General features: G+C 30.2%; 1 protein-coding gene across 35 annotated transcripts in view; it reads right to left on the bottom strand.

Moving 5' to 3' along the window:
• Positions 1-13,248: 13,248 nt before the first annotated feature.
• The window catches only part of LOC107453060 (kinesin heavy chain), a 31,588-nt gene continuing 19,473 nt past the window's right edge, over positions 13,249-25,363 (bottom strand). For 4 of the 35 annotated variants that reach the window (XM_071180975.1, XM_043048467.2, XM_043048476.2 and 1 more), the window contains 12 exons: positions 24,636-24,784; positions 22,541-22,818; positions 20,131-20,211; positions 19,863-19,940; positions 19,633-19,713; positions 19,365-19,442; positions 19,095-19,175; positions 18,825-18,905; positions 18,558-18,638; positions 18,292-18,372; positions 18,026-18,106; positions 13,249-15,083 (listed from right to left, as the gene is read on the bottom strand). In XM_071180975.1, coding sequence (XP_071037076.1) covers positions 13,383-15,083; positions 18,026-18,106; positions 18,292-18,372; positions 18,558-18,638; positions 18,825-18,905; positions 19,095-19,175; positions 19,365-19,442; positions 19,633-19,713; positions 19,863-19,940; positions 20,131-20,211; positions 22,541-22,818; positions 24,636-24,784 — 2,851 coding nt within the window. In that variant the 3' untranslated portion in view covers positions 13,249-13,382. The remainder of the gene's footprint in view (positions 15,084-18,025; positions 18,107-18,291; positions 18,373-18,557; positions 18,639-18,824; positions 18,906-19,094; positions 19,176-19,364; positions 19,443-19,632; positions 19,714-19,862; positions 19,941-20,130; positions 20,212-22,540; positions 22,819-24,635; positions 24,785-25,363) is intronic. The other 31 variants (XM_043048475.2, XM_071180974.1, XM_043048471.2 and 28 more) reach the window with 31 other exon arrangements.

Genomic DNA, 25,363 nt, shown 5'->3' with positions numbered 1-25,363 from the left:
AAAACAATAAATAAGTTTTTAAACGAATTACAATAAATAAATTTTTAAAAATAACCTCGCGCAAAAGAAAGCAGTCTTTAAAAATTCTGAATTTTATTCTTGTTTTGTGAAATCATAACATTTTGTAAATAATAAATATTAACGAAAACAATAAATAAGTTTTTAAACGAATTACAATAAATAAATTTTTAAAAATAACCTCGCGCAAAAGAAAGCAGTCTTTAAAAATTCTGAATTTTATTCTTGTTTTGTGAAATCATAACATTTTGTAAATAATAAATATTAACGAAAACAATAAATAAATTTTTAAACGAATTACAATAAATAAATTTTTAAAAATAACCACGTGGAAAGGAAAGCAGTCTTTAAAAACTCTGAATTTTATTCTTCTTGTTTCGTAAAATCATAACATTTTGTAAATAATAATTATTAACGAAAGCAATAAATAAATTTTAAAACGAATAACAAATAAATAAATTTTTAAAAATAATCTCACGGAAAAGAAAGCAGTCTTTAAAAATTCTGAATTTTGTACTTCTTATTTTGTAAAATCATAACATTCTGTAAATATTTAATGTTAACGAAAACAATAAATAAATTTTTAAACGAATTGCAATAAATTTTAAAAATAATCGCTGAAAAAAGAAGGCTGTCTTTAAAAATTCCGAATTTTATTCTTCTTTTTTTGTAAAATCATAACATTTCGCAAATAATAAATATTAACGAATCGAAATGGCGCCAATCAGAGATAAAAGCATCATGACTATCAACCCCTATGGAAACAAAGATAATGTCATGTGCGATGGATTAGCGTCAACTCCAAACCTGTGATTGTAGAGGGAAGGGGGAAAACTTTGAGCTCCTGTGACTTTGGAATATAGAAAGGATTCTCCCGTAATAAAGATATAGTGACAGAGCTACCTATTATTACCCGAGTGTGGTTGGTTCGAATGTCACTTGCCACACGGGCAAGCCTGCTTGGTGAAACAAAGCAGAGTGAGCGTTTCTTGTTTTTCAGTGGCGCCATCTATGGCCAAGAATATGACTTCTGCCACACCTTACGTCGCACCCATTTATAGGGTGAACCCATTCTTACATCCATTCATCTATCCACAGATCGTAATTTTGACCTTAATCTAAGAACGATCGATCTCCAATCCTTCTTGCCCCCAGAGGTATTGATTTGTTATGGGAACATGGAGGACTTTTGCGACTCAACAGATTTAACGTGCATGGACATGGGCCCAGCGCACTACCGACCAGGCTATCCCGGCCGACCTGAGTGTATTTATGGGTATTAAAAAATTATGAATTGTGGAATATTTTCCATTATTACGAATTGCAAGTGTTGCTGGAACCACTTCGGACTTTCCTGCATGCATTCCTAACTTTCGCAAATTTCTTTTTAAAGGATTCGAAAAATTCATCGGTCCTGAAACTCTAACTTGAAAATTGCATTTTTTTCTCCTTGTAAGGTAGCTTATTTTAGAGATAGACATGTGGTATTCATGCACTTCTCAATTTTTTTAACAATTCAAATATCAATTAGAATTAAAGTAAAAGTAACATTTATAACGAAATTAATTAAAAAAAACTTTATTATCATTCGCAGTTTCAAAAATTTTGTACTCGCATTCGTATACTTTGCATTTAGATTTGTCAGGATCTAATGGAATTTCAGCGCATATATCTTTAATATTTTCAACTGTCACGCTCAGTTCTCGAACTTATTCTTCTACTAAACATACCTGTGAAAAACAAATAAAATAATGAGGTTAGATAAGAAGAAATATACTACTATACTTTTGGTAAATTAAACAAATCATGCATAGATGTCCTAATAAAGCCACATTTATAACGAGAATAATTAAAGAAATTTATTATCATATGCAGTTTTAAAGATTTTGTATTCGCAATTGTATATTGAGCATTCTGGTTTGTCAGAATCTGAAGGAATTTCAGACCACATAAATTTTATTTCTGCAACTGTCAAGCTCAGTTCTCGAGCTTAATCACTCCTGAAAATTCCTGTAAAAACAAATAAAAAAGTGATCTTAGATATAAACTATACTTTTTGCAGAAAAAGCAAATCATGCATAAATATCCTCATAAGAGCTGCAAAATTACATGAAGTGAAAAAAGAAACACATAACTAAAATTCAAAAACACATAAATAGCCTATACAACTTGTTGATTGTATGAACATAAAACCCTATGGGACTTTGAATTCCCCACGCATTATATAATTTTAATTAAAGTTAAGTATTTGACACTTACTAGTGGGCTGCGCCCCCTGCTCGCTAGCGCTCGCCACCCCCGAAAATTGCTACGCAATCTTATATGGTTTGCCTCGCAAACCAAGATCGCTTCGCTCGCTACTAACTTGGTTACATTGCAAATGCACAAAATTTTAAGAATTCAAAACTCTCATTCAAATCCATATAACAACTTTTTCTTTTTAAAAAATTACATCTTTTTAGTAAATACTAAGTTATTAAAATAAATTTGAATTCAAATAAATGACATGTAATTCGTTAAACCTATTAGAAATGTGCTATAGTATAAAATCTTAAAGCGTAACAGCACGACTGAGACTCATTTTTCAATGAATAACTAATAACAATAATAAAACAAATAAATTCGTGATATAAATCAAAAATCGTCAAATAAATTCGTAATATATAAATTCGTGAAAAAAAGCGCTTTCGACAAAATACTAAAATAGAGATCTATCGACAAAGACTACTCACTTCTGCCTAGCTTATGCTCTCTCTGGTTATTTCAGTTTCCGTTTTTAAAAGCGCTATATGTTGAGCCATCTCAGCTAGATTTGGCATGTGACATTTTTAGCGGCAATCATTGGTCGATTTTCTAGCGTTGCCATTCGGGGAGTTGTAATGAGGCTTTTTTTTTTGTCGCTGCGTGAGAGAAATATATATATAGATTTTGTAACTAGTTTAAAATGATAATGATTCACTAAAAAAACATGGAAGACAAACTTGCAAAATCTCTCGTAATAGAAAGCTGCAAGTTAAAGAACAAAGATTGATCAAAAAATTTTAAAAAAATAGCTTCCTGTTACGAAATAACAGCAACTACATTGTTTCATAATCGATGTTTTACTTTAAATAATCATGTTCTTCAAACTAGCTATGATAATTGGAAATCTATACTGTAAGGACAAACAAGTTGGTTTTATGTTAGACCATCATAAATCTATCTGAATTCCTACATAGGAATGATGGTTGCTCATGATCGTTCAAACATTTGATTTCTAAGATACTATGATGAAAATTCGTGATGGTCCATTCAGATGGTCCAACAATGTATTTTCATGATAGTTTAACAATAATTATTGTTGGTTCAGCAGCAAATATACTATCAAAACAATTTGTTTATTTTTTTTATCTTGACCCATCATAAATCAGTCCGAATTATTCCTTGGGATGATGGTAGCTCATGATCATTCCAACACTTAATTTCTAAGAGACTGTGAAGGAAATTTCTGGTCTTTAACATGAGCAAACCATCAAAATAAGTTGCTATTCTTATATTAGACCATCATAAATCAGTCCGAATTCCTTCATTGGGATGATGGTAGCTCATGATCATTCCGACACTTAATTTCTAAGAGACTGTGAAGGAAATTTCTGATGTTTAACATGAGCAAACCATCAAAATAAGTTGCTATTCTTAGATTAGACCATCATAAATCAGCCCGAATTCCTTCATTGGGATGATGGTAGCTCATGATCATTCCGACACTTAATTTCTAAGAGACTGTGAAGGAAATTTCTGATGTTTAACATGAGCAAACCATCAAAATAAGTTGCTATTCTTATGTTAAACCATCATAAATCAGATGAATTCCGACATTCGGGTGATGGTTACTTATGTTGTTTACCATCAGAAAATATAATATTTCATGATGGAAATTATTGATGGTTACCATCAAGATGTTGGTCCATCAGTGGAAAACCATCAAAAATTTTGACTTGCGCATAGATTATTTTACTAAATAGTGTCCAAAAAGCTAACCAATTTCCCGGGCCTCCATCAAATTTAATATATTCGGGCAACTTATTCGAGGACAGTGCTTTATTTTAAGTATTGCAGAGAGGATTTCTTGAAATATTTTGCAGTTTTACTTTCCGTCGATATGAAATTTACGTCTTTAATTTCTAAAGATGAATACTAATCGCAATAATCTTTCGACGCTTCTAATGCCGTAACATAATCTTGCAGTGTGCACATAGCTACTTGCGTTGTTTTTTTAATGAGAAGTTTGAACTTCTTGCATCTGCTCATATTTTTCTGTCAAGCAATCCGAATTTATGTCTATTTGAGAATTTATTTCTGCTTTTATGATTGATTCAAACTTATTGATCGATCTCGTAAATGCCCTTCTTGTTTAAACTCGTGATTGGTCAGAATTGGTTGACGCTCATCACAGTATGTTTAATCCAAGTATTCATACGCAATTTCGGTTTTACGACTACTAATGTCCAACTCCGTAGCCTTGCAATTTTTAACCCAATCCAGAAGACGAGGGGACTCCTGGATCAAGTATTGGGAGAAATATGCCTCCGTGGAGGACTTTTTGATGGAACTAACCCGCATTTCCATCACATGGAAAGGAACACCACGAGAACCTCCCACGATTAGCCAGACGGCAACAGGACTCTAACCCATGATCCGTCTGCCCCTGAGGATATTTCACGTCAACAGTGTGATCGGTGCTTGTATTGACCAGCAATACCTAGGATTCGAACCTGGTTCACCTCAATGGAAGACGAACGCTCTGTCCCCTGAGCCATCACGGTTCAAAATTAATATTTAGTATTAAAAATGTAACATGAAAATAAATGTTTTTTTAAGCTGTTGTTTGCTAATTAATTTTTTATGGTGCTGAATGTTGAAAACTTAGCAAAACTGGAACAGACAAATTGGAAACATGTCAGAACAAACAATTAAGAATTATTTTCAAAATATACTGGCCAAACACTATTTCAAATAAAGATAAAGTGGAACCCGGGTTTTACGTTCTCCGTTTCGTACGTCATTCTGCTTCCTACGTCATACTCTGCTAGTTTTTGAAAATTGTTCATACATTTAATGTTAAATTGCCCCGGATTTTACGTTACCCTTTTAAGGAAAATCCCGCCTTAGACATTTTTCTGATAGATAAAAAATTTTTTTTTTCTCTACAAAGCTCGCAGAATCTTTACCTGAGTTCTCTTCAATTTTTCTTCTTCTTCATCATCATCAGTGGCTTGACAGCATAGGGTGGGCCTTGGCCTTCTCAAGAAGTTTTTCCAGGCTAACCTTTTTCCTGCTAGCGTTTACCAGTTTGTAGTTTTTGAGACCATAATGTCTTTTTCTGGGCCATCTATCCATCTCAAATTCGGCCTGCCTCTTTTTCGTGTGCCAAATGGACTGGCATTGAAAATTCTTTTTGTGGTACGGTCTTCGTCCATTCTGATAGCGTGACCTGCCCATTTTATTCCTTGTCTTCTAATGAAGTTAATACATTCTATAACAAAAAAGTCGACGCACCAAGAAGGAGTTGTCCGATTAAAAAGAAAATTGGTGGATAGAAAGACAATGTACAGAATAGTAAATAATTAAAATTTCAGAACAATTGAATAATTTATTGCAGAGTTACAGTAACAAGTTCAATAAGGTGTTGACCCGCCTCTAGCCTGGATAGAAGCTGCCACAAGGCGTGGCATAGACCGATAAAGCTCCCGGGTGGTCTCTTGCGGTATTTCCTGCCAAATTCAATTGTCGAACGAGGTCATCAACATTCCGTGCCAGATGCAATCGCCTTCCCATCATATCCCAGACATGCTCGATGGAAGAGATATCTGGTGATCTGGCAGGCCAAGGAAGAGTTTGACAAGCTCGCAGACAGTTCATAGCAACACGTGCCGTATGTGGTCTGGCATTGTGCAGAAAGTGCACCTCTAATGACGACCAAAGAGGTCCGGCTGTCAAAGGAAATGCCACCCCAGACCATAATGCCCTGTTGAGGGCCGGTGTGGCGCGCAATAGTGAAGACAGGATCCCCCTTCTGCCCTGTGCGTCTCCAAACACGTCTTCGATGATCGTCTGAACATAGTTGGAAGCGGGACTCGTCGCTAAAGACTATACATCCCCAGTCGGCATCATTCCAGCCTGATCGATCTTCGATTTTGCGCATCTTAGTGCGTCGATTTTTTTGTTATAGAATGTATTACCAAATGCGTTATATGAGTGATACAGCTCGACATTTGTTCTTCTCTTTGCCACACATAATTATTTTTTTTTAAATTCCTCCAATAATACTTCTCAAGACATTTCTCTCATAGGTACCCAACAAAGCCTACAATGTATGGTCCAGGCTTCACAAGCATATATTAAAATTGATCTTGAAAGAGATTTATATAATAAAATTTCATCACTTTTCAAAAAATAAAAAAAAGACCTGTTTAATAGCTTTTTGTAACTTTTCTGAAATTCTCTCTTTTCTATCTTATTGCTCTGATGTCTGTGAGAAGGGTAAGAAAGTATGGAGCTTTAATTTTAAAATTTGCAACTAAAATATTATCTCATCATTTAAAGCGCGTTACTCAATCAATTGGTTAGGTAACCATTTCTTTCTCTTGATTCCACAGCAATGGACAGTATTGACTCAAATGCATGAACTTTTAAAGGTTATATAAACTTTCTTGTTCTTAATTGCTTCGCAATATCTAACGGGAACATCGGCCCTTCGGAATAAAATTGCATCTCTGAAATTGATGACGCGTATATCAAACAGCAAAACGCATCCCAAAACTTTCCAACTCCTCCAAAATCTGATTGAATGTCTACTACCCATGATATTGAGAAAAACAATGAAGATGAGCAAAAATGTTGGAGGATATCCAGGGAAAGATCAAGACAAATTCAAATCCAAGGCCCACAAAATTTTTGGGGCCCCTAACAGAATATTTTGAAATTAAATTTCTGAGGACTATAAAAAGAATCTACTGAACTGCATGATTCAAGAGAAGCATTCTAAAAAATTTTGAAAGTAGAGAATTGAAGATTATTTTTCTAAGATAAAGTTTAAACACGTAATTATTAAAGCAAAATATAAAACAACAAAGCAACGTTGAAGGAAAATAAAAATAGTTTGGTGACCACAAACAATTGAAATCAGTGATTTTTGCAAAAGTCACTGATTAGCTTAATTATTTTAAAGATTGCAGACTTCCATCTGCAGCTTTACATATTTGTTAAGTTCTTGTTGACACTAATCATTTATAAAGGACTTTCGGAATATGCATTCTCGTTGCATTTGCTTAAGCCGTTAGAGTAAAAATTGCACTAATTAAAATTCAGCTGTACTTTCGAAATTGATTATGCAATGTTTACACGAGTTTGGTTTATCATAATGTAAAGAAAATTTGAAATAAAAAATTTCTTTTTTGAGATAAACTGTTTCTCTCAGTATTTTTTTTTAATGTAATATTGTGGACTTTTTACTAATTTTGAGGTCCCCCAGATAGTATGGGCCCTAGGCCCGTGCCTAAGCAATAATCAGGCCCTGAGGATATCCTCAACCGACCTAGAGTTTAATTGCATAAAACATCTGAAACTTTTTTTGTAATGTTTTGCGCTAGATCGAAAATTTTATACACTTTCGAAATAAATTAGTCGGACGTAGCTAAAAAATAGCTGGAGTACTTTCTGGTTTTGATACTTCCTAAATTTGTGGCAATATACAAAATTGTGCTAGCCACGTTTGCTTGATTATTTGTTGCTCGTAGCGAACTTTTGATGATATAATGTCATGTAGCTGCATCAGTTTACTGAAAAAAAGAGACTTTATTTTTAACTGTCATTAAAGGTGAAAAAAAATTGAGATGCCAAAATACATTAGGAGAAAAAGATTGTACAGTGCACCGAAAAAAAAATCTTCTAACGTTCTAGGTCTTATTCTCAGTGGTTCTAGAGGGTGACTTCAAACACGCTACTTAATTAATGCAGGCTATATCTTAAGTTACAAAATGAGGCAGTAAAACGTACTTTCTTTTAATAAACAGACCTTTCTTTCAACGGATTATGATTTTTAATCCTGAAATATAGGGGGTAACAGCAATCTGTGAAACATAGCTTCATAGTATGGTCAAAAGAGCGATCCAAAGTTTGGATCATTTTTTGTTAATTTCACTTTTTGCGCTCCTTATCATATTCCGAGAACCTCTTAAGCGAATTGAAAAACTTGTACACATAACTATAAAATTTATTTATTCAAAGGTAACTCAAACAAAAAATAACTTTTAGTTAATACTTATTGTTTTTTACTATTTTAATTAATAATAGTCGAAAATTTTTTTAATTGTTAGGCTTAAAATTTTCTACACCATTTTAAAGTACGTAATATTACATGTCAAAATACAAAATTTGAGAAAAAATGGTAGAATAGCTTCTGAGAAATAAATTTCTTTCATATACGACTTCTTTCAAATTTATTTCTCAGGAACTATTTGACCGATTTCACTCTAATTTTGTATTTTCCCACGTTAAATTACGTACTCTAAAATGATGTGAAAAACTTCACACCTTACAGTTCAAAATTAGTACGGCCAACATTAAATAAAATAACAAATATTTACTTTTATTTTTTGCATGGAATTATCCTTGAATAAACGAATTTTATAGTCATGGGAAATTTTTTTTTTTTTTAAATTAGCTTAAAAAGTTTCCATGGCAAAATAAGCAAAAAATAAAATTAACATTAAGGTAGGACAGGAAGCCTCTTAATTCTAGCCTCTAACAAAATTACCTCTAAAATTAAGGACAATTTAGGAATGCTAATTCTCCAGATTCAAGCGAGGAAAAAAATTTTTTTTAAAAATCTCAGTTTTTTTTAGGAGTTACGCAATTTTTTTATATAAAAAAGGGAGAGAAAATAGTCTAAATATGGAAAATCTTTAAGTCGTAGCAAACTACAAGGATTATCTTGTTGAAAATATTAGAGTATAATAAAGTGATGACGAGGATGTAGAGGGTTATATATTTCTCCATCGTTGAATGCTTTCATGCCCCCAATGCAAGGGTTATCGTCTCTAATAATGGAAGTAAGATCAATGTCGTACTTGATGCGCTATGAAGATTTTGATATTTACCTTTTCATGACATATAACAAGCATAATTTTTGAATTTAAAACTTTCTTCAATTTTTTTTTAGATGAATAATACTTTTTCTTCCTGTTAACTTCAAAAAAGAAAAAAAAAGTTGGAAAATCATAAAAATTTTAGAATATTTATTGAAACGTTCAATTTAATTATTAAACATTTGGCACACTAGCAACAGTTAAGTATACTTTCTTATTTTAATAAGGAAATTAAGGACAACTTTGGAACTCTCCTGAATAAACTGTGGGGACCATATTTTTCTGAATACGGTTACCTCCTATATTCTAAGGGTTAGAAATACGAATACGCTGAGAAAAAAAAGGCATGTTTATATTGAGAGAAAGAACATTTTTGTGTCCGATTTAGTAACTTAAAATATCGTCTGCACAAATTATTTCGCATATTTGAGGTCACTCCCTTGAACCATTTAGATTGAGTCTTAGAACATGAAGATCCGATAATTAGATTAAAAGTTATTCAGGGTGAAACGTTTTTTTTTATCACACTGTACACTTGTTTGAGTATATAGTTTTTATTCCTTGTTCATATAGCCTGCATAACATGAATTAATTAGTATATATGAGGTTTACCCGTTTTATAACCAGTGATGAACAGCTAACACACATTTTGGTACACGGCTATCATTTAACTAGACTGGCTTGTAATTCTGAACTCAACCTAGGAGACAAGGGATCTTTCGCGAGAAACTAGCTTTCGTGGAAAACTTTTTCAAGAAACTAAACTGCCTTTAAGTTACATGTAGAATAAAACCACTTAAACCTCTTGCTGTTAGTCCAACAGCAAGAAGGATTCTAATCCATGGTCTTAATTTCACGGAAAATAAATTACAGTGACACTGTTGTCGAGGCATGGCTAGATATAGTATTACAATAAAACGATACTAATTCGTCAAATGTGTTTAAGAAAGTGAGACATTCCCACAACATCCTAAGTTTCGCCAAGAGGAACTTGGAAACTAAAGTTTGAGAACTTAATGACCAACGTCGTGATTGCGACTGTGGTCAGCATTTTACACAGACTACTTTCACTTCCCAGACAAGTTGACACCCATCCATAGCTGCCAACATAGGTAGGAACAAATTCAGTAAATTTTATGAAATAATATAAATTTCATGAAAATTGTTGCATAATGTACTAAATATATTACGCATAGGGAATTTTAGGGATTTTTATAGACATCCAAAATAGAAAAACTGCAATATTTTTTGATCATTATTGGCATTAAATATGCTTGAAAAGCTATAAATTACGTTTACTCATAATTTCGAATAATAATAGACATTTAATTCGTAAGAAACAATTAAGATTATTTATTTAATTCAGAAAGGGAGTTCTGAATAAAAATAAACTGAACATTTTAGAACAAAGAAAATTTCAAACTCATTTCCATAAATGAGACTCGCTTCATTATATATTAGTAATACTCAGATATACAAGCAAGCAATCATATGTACAAAAATTCCCTTCCAATAGGGATTTTTTTTAGGAAACTTGCTTATTTGTAGGGAATTTTCAAAAATATACAAAAACCAGGAGAATTTTTATTAAACCAGTAGACCAGGAGAAACTAAAAAAAATACAGTAATTTACTGGAAAACTCAGTTACGTTGGATACGTGATAAATTCTATATATTCCATATGGAATATTCCATACTCCAGTATGTCCATCCATCTGAAGCAGCCCGAAACTAGGGATCAAAATCTAGTTTCACACTATGACAGTTCAATGACTTATTCATTGATTGAGCTATCATGACTTACAATGATTAGAAAAAGAAAGAACGAAGGAACACTACCCAGAAAAGGAACATTTCATATATATTGCTTAAAAATAAGAATTTGAAAGTTTTTCTTTAGATTGATTGGTAACAATAGCTTACTGCCAAACAATAGGAAGTCTACTAGCAATGTTTTGGATTACCCGGTTTAATAGACTTCTCTGCAAAATTTTTTGAATTTGCTATTATCTCTGCAACATCGTACTTCTTTGAAAAAAACGATAAGGTGAGTGCTTGTTTTTATATGTGTGAAGTGGAATTAATTGCATGCAATAGTTTTATTTTTCTCACTGTGAAAAAGAGAATTCTAAATATAGTTATTGAAGTTACGCTTTATTTTTTTTAAGCATCATAGTATAATTAAGTACTGAGATAAGAGGGTGCTTATTCACTGGATCACCAAACGATGAAAAACCAGTGAAGGAACAAGTGCTCCTTTCTTATTTTTTTTTCTTTTTTGCTCATTGATTGCTTTTTGTAATTTACATTCATAGGAAATTTCCAACTTTTAATGAGAAAAATTTCATATGAATTAGATAAAACCATTTTTAACAAATCATTTTTGTTAAAACCATTTTTATAGGAAATATGGCTGATTTATATTATTTTTATAAAAATGAAGCAAAATTAAAAATTTTAAAATTATTTAAAATAGACAATAATATGATTGATTCAAAAGTTTTTTTTTAATCGAATCAAAATAAGTGGAATGTCTAAATAAGTGGAAATCAAAAGTGAGTAGAGTGAGATTAGTGATGACGCGAAATAAAGAAACATCTAANCTACTTGTTATTTGAGCCTCCAAAACTTTAAAACAATATTATGTAAGCTCTCTACAATTTTTTTTTACATGATTTGCAATTAGTAACAAATATGTTGACACTGTCATTTAACTAAAATAGCGAATTTTGAAATTAATATGACTTTTTAAAAGGCAAGCGAAGCTTAAGCGTTCCTTCACTGGTTAGTTTACATTAACTTTTCTAAAAAAATTTAATAACTCTTCAGGATTGTACAAATTAATGCATTGAGATGACTTTTATATTTAATATAGGATGGACCAAACTCAATCAGAAAAATCTTAATACCTTAACGACCGTTAATCCAGAAAGAATAAAAATCGAACTGAATCCTTTTGTTGGCAATAGATGACCATTAGTGTCTTTGATACAATTGTAGGTGATCATTAGCGCATTAGTTACAATTGCAACAATTTGTTAAAAACTAAATAAAAGTAATGATAACAGCCAGGGCTAGGATATTCTAAAAATGTTCATAAAATGCCCTAAAATGAGAAAAAAGGTTTAAAACAAGCCCATCAAAATTGACCTTAAAAGGAAAAATAACTTCCTTAAAAACATATTTAATTTTAGCTTTCGTTATGAAGAATATTATAAACCGTTATACGTATATATAAATTTAGTAAAAAAAATAAGTTACTAATTAAAATAAATATGTAATTTAGAAATAATACCTGATCAAAATATATTCAAGAACATCAGAATTGCGTTGCATTCATTATCTGAACTGGTAGCCCAAAAAATAAAAACTGCCATCAAACTTAAGAACAATTTAAGGATGCTGATTTTCTAATGTGAGCAATTATAGAAGCAAAATACAATGATTCTCTAGTTAAAAACAGTATGGTATCTGTAAGTATGAGAGATAAGAGCTCCCGCATCGAACGCCTTTATAGTATATATGCCACCAAATCAAGTGTCTCTAACACTGGAAGTAGATTAATATCGTACTTGACGAGCTGTGAAGCTGTCATTTTATTACTTACTTTGTTTCATGGCATATAATATAATCTTTGATTCTTTTTTAGATAAATAATATTTATTCTTCCTGTTAACTTCAACAAAAATTTGGAAAATCACATAAAATTTCAGAACAGTAATCGAAATGTTTAATTAAAGACATTTATGGACAACTTTGAGTCCTGATTATTCAATATTTTTTTAATATTCTTGAAGTAGAAGAATTGTCAGTTGCCCCAAAACAAATTATTTCAATCTTAAGAAGCTCTGTTTAACATAAGTGTTTTTATTGAAGCATATTTAAAGATATCAAGGTAAATTGCAAAAGTCACGTGCATTTTTAAGGAAAAAAATTTATTTGAAAGCAAAATTCTCTTAGAATGAAAAATATTAAAACAGGACTAAAGGAAGGGACAAAAATGTGAGGAAATGAAAATTGAAATAAAAATCACAAATAAAGGAAATGCTATAAAAAAATCAACAAAAATACAAACATGTGAAGAAAGGCACAATTCAAAAGATTGAACACGAAATATAAAGAAATTTATTACATGAGTATCACATTAAATTTAATTTCAAGTTTATATTCCACTTTTGAAAAACTACGAAAGGTAAAAAGTCCGCTTAAATGCTATACAACCGGGCATAAAATTCCTTAAGAATGCCCTTCCACACCGGTCTGTTCCGTGATGATCACATTCTCTTCAATTTGATAATTTCCCGTAATTCCTTCACTGATGTTTGCAACTTCCATAGACTCAGCATAATCCAACGGAACACCGGGAAGAGTTTCCAAACTGTCAACATGCTCAAGAGAATTGCTCATTAAGAACAATTCAGAAGTTGAGATTTCGTGTATGTTAATGTTCTGCAAAACACTATCGCTTTCTGCACAGTCCTGGAAATATTCTATTGCATCTTTAAGAGACTCTTTACCATCGAAAGAATCATCCGGGTTTTTCGAAGAAGGGGATCCCTGAAGAGCTGCAATATTTTCACACTCATAAAACAAACGCTTAAGCTCAGTAACCAACTTTATACGCAGTGACAATTCAAATGAAGATATTTCATTGAAATTTGCGTTCACAAGGTCGCAATGATCTTCATTAAGGAGCATTGGCTCTGAGTTAACCATTTCGTTACCACAAAGACTTTCACCTTCATAATGAGACCTGTTAGAGAAATTCTTTAGAATCGTTAGAACATTATCAGATTCTTCTTGCAGCATTTGCTTACAATAATGCGTTTTTTGTAACTCTTCGATTAGAGTTCGATTTTCCTGCTCCAAACAGCATAATCTCGTCACCAATACGTTTATAGTATTCGCCTTTTCCAGAAGAATTATTTCCATTCGAGCAGTGTCTTCTTTACTACGATTTCTTTCCATGTCCAAATCATTTTCCAACACGCAGATTTTATCGCTCAATATTCTCACTGTTTTGGATGCATCTTTAACCTCTTTCTTAAGTCCATCAAGATTGGAATTATGCTCACATTTAATGTAAAGTTCTTTTCTTAGTTCGAGATTCAATCGCTCTATATCACGAGACATTTTGTCAATCTCTGCATTTAAAGCCTGCTTTTCAGTATCGTGTCGTTCGCTTAAATTGCGTACTTCCTTTTCTAACGAAATTAACGATTCCTTAGCTGCATCTCTTTCTGCAATAACTTCTGCAGTTTTTTGCTTTTGCTGATCATACTTTTGCGACAGGTGAATATAGTGCCCCCTCGACTTCAAATCACAGCTTTGAATGGAATCATCAAGCAATAGCTCATTAAAACCCTCCACGTTAACTTTCTGTATTTTTTCTGCAATACGTTCGTTCAATGTCTGCTCGTTAGTTCCTTGGTTCTTCTCTAAGCTGACAATTTCTGCTTGCAATAATGAAATTTTTTCATTTACGGAATCTCTTGAAGCGTGTTTTCGATTTCGCTGCAAGCAGCTCTCTGACAAACTTTCGAATCGAGCAGATAACTCAGAAATACGATTTTGCATATTTTCTGCTCGTAATGTTGCTTTTAGATCCTCTACAGTGATAGGTTCCAACTTCTCAATATGTGATGGCTTGATTTCTTTCAAAGATCTGAGTGTTTGAAAGTCAATATTCTTAGCGTTTTCCCTGGCCAAAAGCTCTAAAATATTATTCCTAACTTCCTTGAAATTATTTATTTCTTGTAGGTAATTCTTTCTGTGGGCTTCTTCTAACATATTTTTCTTTCTTTCCATTTTCAAAGCACTGGACAACTCATCAGATATATCCCTTTGTGATTTTAACTCCTGAGTAACTCTTTCCAAGCTTTGATGAAGGGTTATAGTCTGTTTTTTGTGAAACTCTAACTCTTCCTTCAGTTCAGTCTACGGGAAAAAAAATTATTTACATAAGTACTCTGACTATAAATTATTACATTAAACTCATAAATCTAAATACCAGAATATATTTGTGAGAAGGAATTACACAGCGAAAATTGTTTATATAAATTGGAGAGTCGTTTAAATATCATGCAAGTACCTAAAGGGGGAAAGCGGTTTGCGATTTGCATATTTTTGAGAAAAAGAGTAGTCTGAGCAATACGTGAGAAATAAAGACCTCCTTGTTTTCAAATTAAATGATCAAATCTGCTATGATCAAAAAATTTACACTTTTGCAAATTTCAAGTTTGGAATTGAATTCCTAAAAGTTTAGCAATAACGGTTGAATCTCTGAAACAAACAATTACCTGACTAGAAAAAAAATTTCAATTTTTAGGGACAATTTGAAATTCTCGGTGCGTTTTCTAAGATATATATTATTGACGGAAAGTTCAAAACTAAGAAGAAACCGGTGAAATCCGTTGCAGATGTAAGTTGTCCTCTCTAATTTTCACTTCATAGAAAATCGTTTAGATCCCATACGCTTCCATAAGTATTGCTAGCTAGTTTGGCAGATATGCCATATTATCAGAAGAGATTGTGAGACCACTAGTAAAAGTATTTCTAGTAGAATTTGGCAGCTATGTGAAACCATAGAAAAAAACTAATACATTGACTCCTAAGCTAAATACGCACCGTTTCATTATTAAATTTTTTTTAATGTCTTTCTCTTCTCTATTCTTAGCTTGCTTAGCTAAAATATTTGAGAATGAAAACAGGAAAAAAACATCCGAAATTAATTTTTCTGAGATGTGGTAAAAATATTCACACAAAAAATAATAATAATAAACATTAGACATTTACACTTATGAAATATTCATAAGGGATCTTGAAAATATGAAGCATAAATTTTAAATTGGATAATTTCGCCCATTTTTAACGAATTTACTGGATTATTCAAATTGTATATCTAATGCAGTTTCTCCTTGAATATGTCATTTATAAAGCAAAGTTTTCTCTTTAATCAAAGCTGAATTTTTAAACAATTTCAGATCTAGCTCACCACTATTCACAAAAAAAAGGTTTTTAACGCATATAACGAAAAATGCGTAATAGCATAGCATCAAATTTTAATACTGGACTTATTTTTTGACAAATTAACCCGACTTAACGTTGTTTACCGAATTTATAGCTTACTGGCGCAAAAATGTACCTTTCTATGATAATGACACATGTATTAAAATATAATTTTTCAAAAAATTTTCTCATTTTATTAATTAATTTTTTTACAGCTACAGAGATAAAAATAACAGCTAACCCTATACATCTTTTTGCACCAATTACTGAATAATAAACCACACTAAAGTAACCACTAACCACTATAATAAACCACTATATTTTTTCATGAAGCTATTCATATCTCTACTCATTTTTTGCTTCACAGTTATATTTGGTTTTTCTCTATTCATTTACTTTTTCAAAAAATGACTTTATTTTAACTTTGATCAACATTTAAAAACATTGGGGTCAAATGAAAACTGAAGCAAATTTAGGCACAACAATGGTACAAATTTTGTGTAAGCAAGCAAGCACTGAGGCATTGTTTATAGACCCTCATTTTGTGAATAAACTATTATGTTTTTGAATACTTGTGTAATAGTAGTATTATTCCCATTTTTTCATTTCGGCGTGACATCATTACCTGATTATTTAGCAATAATTATGAAAAATAACAATGCTTTCATTAAAATGTATTATATTTTTAACAGAAGATATTTGCTAAATTTTAAAGGAAAAAAAAGGCGATTTTAATTTAAAAAACAAACGGAAAAATATTAATTGATGAAATTTAGTCCACTGATTTTTTTTACTCGAGACTGATTTCAGTCCCTAGAACTGAAGAGTGACACCTTTGATATAAAACCTATTCTTATATAACCGTTTAGTCTCTGTTCTGGTAAAAACTGAAATGCAAATATTTAAACTTGGATTTTTCATGAATGAAATTGGAACAATGTAAATCATAATTTCAAAACTTGTACTAATAATCTAAGTATAAGAGCAAAATAATTTTAAAAATTAACATATTAATAATTAACATAGTTAAATAACAACATAATTAAATAATTATAAATTTGAATGTAAAATTGTTAACGTTTAAATTTTGAACTGTTTATTATTAGTTCAAGAAATATATAAAATTTTCGTAATAGTTCTTACAATCTTTGTAATGTAGGACCATTCCCACCTTAAATAAATTTTAAGTAGGTGAGGTTAAACGGAATCTAATATAATTTTAAAATCTAATCCAAAATCAAAGTGTAAAATCATTTCAGAAAAGCACGTAATTTCTTTTTCCAGAAAATTTCAGTTAGTTATTCATTTAACTTTTTCATAACCATACACTTACATGATCATATCTATTTTTATTATTCTCTACCCCAAATTCAGGTTTGAATTTCCAAGGAATAACAGGCATGATCCCCATCTTTTGGATAGAATTTCCATGGATGGGCAGGCATGATGCCAAAATATATAAATAAATAAAAATATATGATGACTATGCAAATTTTGTGATGAAAATTATGTTAAAGATAAAGGCAATGCTTTTATTTCAGAGAATGTTCGCTTGTTATCTCTTATTGCGTTTAAACTTAATAATAAAACCATCAATCCCGCACCATCTCTTCATCAGATTGTTCTTTAATGTCTTCCACTATTTCACTTTCAGTAAGCTTAAATAAGCAAAATAAGCTAAAATGAGCTAAAATAAGCAAATAAAATATATGACAACTATCCAAGTTTTGTGTTAAAAACTATTAAAAGTAAAAGCAATGCAAAATTGGTGAGGGAAATTAAGTTAAGGTAAAAACAATGTTTTCTTTTAGAAAATGCTTGCCTGTTATCTTTTATTATATCTAAACTAATTAATAAAGCTATCAACGCACCATTTCTTCATCAGATTGTTCCTTAATGTCATCGACTATCGCACTTTCAGTAGGCTTACACTCAGTTTGTGGAGATTGGAGCTAAAATAAATAAATTAAAATATATGACACCCATGCAAATTTTGTGATGAAAACTATTAAAAGTAAAAGCAAAGCAAAATTGGTGAGGGAAATTAAGTTAAGGTAGAAACAATGTTTTCTTTTAGAAAATGCTTGCTTGTTATCTTTTATTATATCTAAACTAATTATAAAAGCTATCAACGCACCATTTCTTCTTCAGATTGTTCCTTAATGTCATCGACTATCGCACTTTCAATAGGCTTACACTCAGTTTGTGGGGATTGGAGCTAAAATAAATAAATTAAAATATATGACACCCATGCAAATTTTGTGATGAAAACTATTAAAAGTAAAAGCAAAGCAAAATTGGTGAGGGACATTAAGTTAAGGTAGAAACAATGTTTTCTTTTAGAAAATGCTTGCTTATTATCTTTTATTATATCTAAACTAATTATAAAAGCTATCAACGCACCATTTCTTCTTCAGATTGTTCTTTAATATCATCTACTATTACACTTTCAGTAGGCTTACACTCAATAAGTGGGGATGGAAGCTAAAATAAATAAAGTAAAAATATATGAATACTATGCAAATTTTGTGATGAGAACTATTAAAAATAAAAGCAATGCAAAATTGGTGAGGGAAATTAAGTTAAGGTAGAAACAATGTTTTCTTTTAGAAAATGCTTGCTTGTTATCTTTTATTATATCTAAACTAATTATAAAAGCTATCAACGCACCATTTCTTCATCAGATTGTTCTTTAATATCATCTACTATTACACTTTCAGTAGGCTTACACTCAATAAGTGGGGATGGAAGCTAAAATAAATAAAGTAAAGATATATGAATACTATGCAAATTTTGCGATGAGAACTATTAAAAATAAAAGCAATGCAAAATTGGTGAGGGAAATTAAGTTAAGGTAGAAACAATGTTTTCTTTTAGAAAATGCTTGCTTGTTATCTTTTATTTTATCTAAACTAATTATTAAAGCTATCAATTACGCACCGTTTCTTCATCAGATTGTTCTTTAATATCATCTACTATTTCACTTTCAGTACGCTTACACTCAATAAGTGTGGATGGAAGCTAAAATAAATAAAGTAAAGATATATGAATACTATGCAAATTTTGCGATGAAAACTATTAAAAGTAAAAGCAATGCAAAATTGGTGAGGGAAATTAAGTTAAGGTAGAAACAATGTTTTCTTTTAGAAAATGCTTGCTTGTTATCTTTTATTATATCTAAACTAATTAATAAAGATATCAATTACGCACCGTTTCTTCATCAGAATGTTCTTTAATATCATCTACTATTACACTTTCAGGCTTACACTCAATATGTGGTAATGGGAGCTAAAATAAATAAATAAAAAATATATGAAAACCATGCAAATTTTGTGATAAAAACTACCAAAAGTAAAAGCAATGCAAATTTAGTGAGGAAAATTAAGTTTAGGTAGAAACAATGCTTTTCTTTTAGAAAATGCCTGCTTGATGTCTTTTTTTATATCTAAACTATTTAATAAAGCTATCAATTACGTACCATTTCTTCATCAGATTGTTCTTTAATGTCTTCTACTATAGCACTTTCAATAGGCTTACACTCAATAAGTGGGGATGGAAGCTAAAATAAATAAATAAAAAATATATGAATACTATGCAAATTTTGTGATAAAAACTACTAAAAGTAAAAGCAATGCAAATTTGGTGAAGAAAATTAAGTTAAGGTAGAAACAATGCCTTTCTTTTAGAAAATAGCTATCAATTACGCACCATTTCTTCATCAGATTGTTCTTTAATGTCATCTGCTATTTCACTTTCAGGTTTACACTCAATATGTGGGAATGGGAGCTAAAATAAATAAATAAAAAACATATGAAAACTATGCAAATTTTGTGATAAAAACTACTAAAAGTAAAAGCAATGCAAATTTGGTGAGGAAAATTAAGTTTAGGTAGAAGCAATGCTTTTCTTTTAGAAAATGCTTGGCTGTTATCTTTTATTATATCTAAACTACTTAATAAAGCTATCAATTACGCACCATTTCTTCATTAGATTGTTCTTCAATGTCATCTGCTATTGCACTTTCAGTAGGCTTACACTCAATATGTGGGGATTGGAGCTAAAATGCGAAACAAAATATGTGACTAACATGCAAATCAAGTAATGAAATCTATGAAGATTAAAATAAGCATTTTTTTTCTCTTAGAAAATTCCAGTTTGTTATCTCTTATATCTAAATTTATTATTTCTTCCCTATGATGTTCACAAATGTCTTCCACTATTTTACTGTTAAATTGCCCAATAATAATCATATGAAATAATTGTGTTTAGAAGCTAAAAAAAAATATAAGCAGACAATTTTGGTCATAAAAACTTCGTTGAAGATTAAAATACATAATAATCATTATCAATGTATGAGATGGTGTTATTGTTGTGCGCGAGATATTGTAAACAACAAGCTCGAGCTCTTGACCTGCTTTACACCCTGTTAGAAAATATACAGCTGCTTACTACAGCTTATTCTGCGAGACAAACTTTCAAAACCGATAATTCTGAGCTCAAATCTGGTGTATTTTATAAAATATTAATGATATTAGGTAATTCTAGTGAGTGTGAAGTGAAAATGTGTTTTTGTTATTTATAGATATGGTATTGTTAAAAAAATATACCGTGGTTGTTAGATTTAGAAGGAACTCGCTGATGGATTGTCTGATGATGTAAATTAATCTACAGACAATTATAAATCTTATACTAACCATTTCTTCTGTTTATTAGGAATTTCTCTGACCTTTTCACAGTTAGATTGGCTAACTTTAGAGGCAATAAGTTAGATTTAATTCAATATAAAAGTAAACTACAATATTATGCAAATATATTAATATTTTAGATTCATTAACGTTTCATAATAACTTTTTTTTTGGGGGGGGGGACATCTACAGTATAATTCGAAGGCAAAAATTCTAAGTTTCTTTGTCAGCTGTCAGTAAATTTACTGTAAAATTTTCATCGTTAAACCAAATTTTAATACTTTTGCAATGTTTTTATACAGACTACAAATATAACTACAAATTTGCAAATAATAGCAATTTTTATGTAATATTTTTCTTTTATACTTACTGCTTTTAAATTGCCTTTAAACAGGATTTGATTATTAAATCAATTATATTTCATTTACTTAAGTCATATTTTTGTTTCAACTTTCTGTAAGTGACAAAGTTCTTCTTGAGTGAAAAGTATTTTTTAATTGATGAAATACGCATTCGATTTTTAATGCAAAATTAAAAGTTATTTTATTCCATGAGGACATTAAAATACATCTCAACTAACATTAAAACAGATTTAAACAAAGCTACTGATATTTAGAAAACGGTATCAATAAACAGGAAAATGTAAAAAAAAAATTTACCAATTCAATTAAAATAGAAGCATCTAAATATAAATTTCAGTGTTTTCAAGGTTGCCACAGAAAAAAAATGAATAAAACAGTTGCTTTTAGTAGCCTAAAGCATGAAAATAGTTGGCAAAAGCTATGAATAAGAACAAAAACCTAAACAAGAACAAAAAATTTTCAATGCGGCTAAAATTTTATTAAATGACTTAGTTGTCATATGCCATGATCCATTTAGTCAAGTTGCTGGCAAATATAATAATTTTTATATAAACGTTAGTGCTCTAGCACTAATTTTTATATCAGAAAAATTAGTATGTTTACCGATAAATAAACACTAATAATTACTACATTAAAAAAATATATACAGGGGAACCAGTAAAAGTGACCACCTGGGTAATGTGAGCACCTGAGTAAGATGACCATTTTTTATAAGTTTTTTTTAAGGAGTCCTTTTTAAGAGTCTTTATAAAGTGACCACCTCTATATAGTGACCATTTGACTTGGTCCCGAGGGTGGTCAATTTAGACAGGTTCCACTCCAAAAAAATTTCATGTATACATATATCTATTGTGAAAAGTTATTATTCAAACTCGAAATCCACACATCTTAATATCGTATTAGAAATTGGGTTTCTTAAAATCATGCAGAATTCCGTAGCAAAAACAGCTGAAAAGGCGACCGAGTGCAAATTGAGCACATTGAAAAGTGATAACTCAAGTTTGCAATACAACATTTTCAGCATTTTTTATTTTATAAGAAAAAAGAAATCATTGCGTTCAGAAGTTTCCGCGGGTAGCAGGTTGTCTACCCAATTTATGCTTAAAAAAGAAAAGTGGGAAAAAAATTGCTAGGAGCAAAGAAAAATCTCCCAAGTGTCCTTTTCCTGAAAATAGTTGTTTTTTTTTAGCCTTTTCAGGAAAAAAAAGTTGCAAAAGTCTCCTCAGGCAAAAATAGTAGCAAATTCTCGCATTTTAGTCGCCTGTGGCAACCGTGTGTTCTATTTGTAAAATTACTACCATTCTTAAGTTTAAAAAAAGTCAAAAACCGCTGCACAAACCTGTTGTCGTTTCATGATTTCAATCTGACTTTGTAAACTATTCCCATCTTCATAATCGGGAATAGTGAATGACTCATTCAAACTAAGATTGAAAGTATCGAGGAATGATGAATCAGACAAAATTTGAGAGTTTGATTGTTCGTGAACTGAATGCACAATGTCAGAAGTATCTATAAATGATGTATCCATTAGAGATGTATCCGTTAAATATGAATCAGAGAAGGAATTTTCATTACAATTAATAAAAGGAATCCATTCTTCCGCAGGAACAGCTTTTCCTAGAAATAAGACATTTTTTTTTAATATTTTGTAATTGGATAAACTTTTTTAAAACTTTGAGCTAATTTAGAAAAAAAAAATGTGTGGTGAATTTTTCTTCAATGCTTATTAGGAATTCATCACTGTTTGTAAGTGTTTTTAACGTCATACATTTTAGCATTTTAAGCTCAGTAAATTCATCGACTGCAGTTATAAAGAATTTTGAAGGGAAAAAAAAAGAATAGTTATCATTTTAACCTCTTAAATTACACCAAAAACTTGATAAAGATAAATAAATTGTGCAGAATAACGTTCGAATCGCACTACGCAAAAAAATGATTTTTAAAATATTTGGGCAACGGGTTGAATTTTATCCTTGTATTAAAGATTGGCAGATTTTGATATTTAATAATATGGATTGAAAAAAATTATTTATTATTTAATAGAAGTTAATAATTAGAATTAATTTTTTAGAATAAATAAGAATTAATTGAAGTTAATAATTACAATTAAAAAAAATTATTTATTATTTAATAGAAGTTAATAATTAGAATTAATTTTTTAATAGAATAATTAATTTATTACTTAATAGAAGTTAATAATTAGTATTAATTTTTAATAGAATAGTTAATTTATTATTTAATGGAAGTTAATAATTAGTATTAAGTATTTAATAGAATAATTAACTTATTATTCAATAGAATTTTCTTACTCCCGGTGTTTTACTTTTATTAATTAAAGAAACATCCTCTAACAGTATTTTTTGCACTTTGAATTTTTTTAAATTTAATTAAAAATATATAACTATATAATTATGAAAGTATAATAATTGCTAATATTCTTATATTTAATAAACTTTTTTGTTTTACTTTCTGAATTTCTATTTTTTTTAATAAAAGCAATGTCTTCGTGTGTAAGGCAAAAATACATGTTTATCTAATTTAAGTGAATGCATTCTCCAATTCGTTTTGCAATAATTCGCTTAAAACATATATTTGAGTCTGCTTTGTTGTGATAAAAGCATTGTCCACAAGCAAAAAACAAAAATATATGTAATTTAAATTAAGTGCACGTTGAATAAAAATTCAGATTAAATTACTGTACTGTATAATATCGAAATTTTTTGCTTTTTTTATTTAAAAGAAATAATTCTGGTTAATGAAACCTAAATTTAACCATTCATTTGTTAATTTTTTCCGTTCACATATAACGATTTTCTAAAAACGCTGGTTTTGAAAATTATAGTTCTTAGTACATTTAGTTTAAAAAAAAAAAGAACTGAAAAGTAAATTTAACCGAATAAATAATTTTGATGACATGCTCATAAAAATCATGATAAAATTATCAAATTTTACCACATAATATATAATTATAATTCATTATCAATCCTGCCAATTTCCTTCACTATTAACCCTTCTATCCTAGTGATCCAATAAATCAAGAAACCAGGTAAATTTTATCATATTTCTGATAATTTTTTTCTCATAGTCTCATTTTTTTTTCAGTGTGGATATATTATTTACTCATTATGTTAACTCTTTTTTTGCCTAAGAAATCACAGCTAAAGTACCTTACGCTTATAACTTATATTACAGCTTAATATTTCTTGATAACTACTAACAATAAAATAATTATTCCGCTAATTTTTCGCTTTTAACAAATAACAAAAATTGCCAAAAAGTTTGAAACGAATGTTTGTGAAATCAAAAAGTAGAGTGGGTTCTATCAGTCGTAATTTTAAGATTTTCTTAGGTTCAACTTTAAACCTTAAGATCTTTCTTCATTGGAAAGAATGAAAGTTTAAAGTGGAAAAAAAATAGCAAAAAACTGATTTTACCGCTTCTCCACTTCTGAAGCTCTGCAATAGATCCACTTATGTATTGATTAGTGCTACTGATATATCTCTGAAATTTTTCCCAAATTCTACTCGGCTTCTTTCTGTCATGTTTCACATTCAGGTAAAAATTGTTTTTGATTATTTTTGCCCTAAGAAAAGAAGATGAGATTATTTGACACAGAATATCGATAAAATAATTATACAATCATGACTAATAAAACTATTTTCCTTTTTACTATGAACTATTACTGGACTATTTCCAGGTTTATGATTTCAATAGTTAGTAAAAATTAACTGTCATTGTTACCATACTGAAATCACGTACGTTAGATGAGGAGTAATATTTCACTGAAATTCTATTAGGAAAATAATATAGCAACTACCATATTAAGATTTCAATTAACCCAAACTTTTTAATATTTACAATTACTTAACAAGCTTACTTTTTCGAATGCAATCTTGATTATTGCATTATCATAGGATAGGACCAGCATGGATAGGAAAAATTCCAGTAGATAATCCAGTTTATGATAATTATTTCATAATGTACTAAATATTTTACACACAGGGAATTTTAGGGATTTTCATAGTCATCAAAATAGAAAAACTGCAATATTTTCCAGTTATCGACTTGAAACATATTTGAAATGTTAAGTATTATGTTTACTCAAAATTTTGAAAATTCACTCATAATTAATAAGCATAATTTAATCCCTCAAAGATTAAAC

This window comes from Parasteatoda tepidariorum, chromosome 5, assembly GCF_043381705.1.
Source record: "Parasteatoda tepidariorum isolate YZ-2023 chromosome 5, CAS_Ptep_4.0, whole genome shotgun sequence".
Taxonomy (NCBI): Eukaryota; Metazoa; Arthropoda; class Arachnida; order Araneae; family Theridiidae; genus Parasteatoda; species Parasteatoda tepidariorum.
This window is presented reverse-complemented; position numbering and strand designations above follow the sequence as displayed.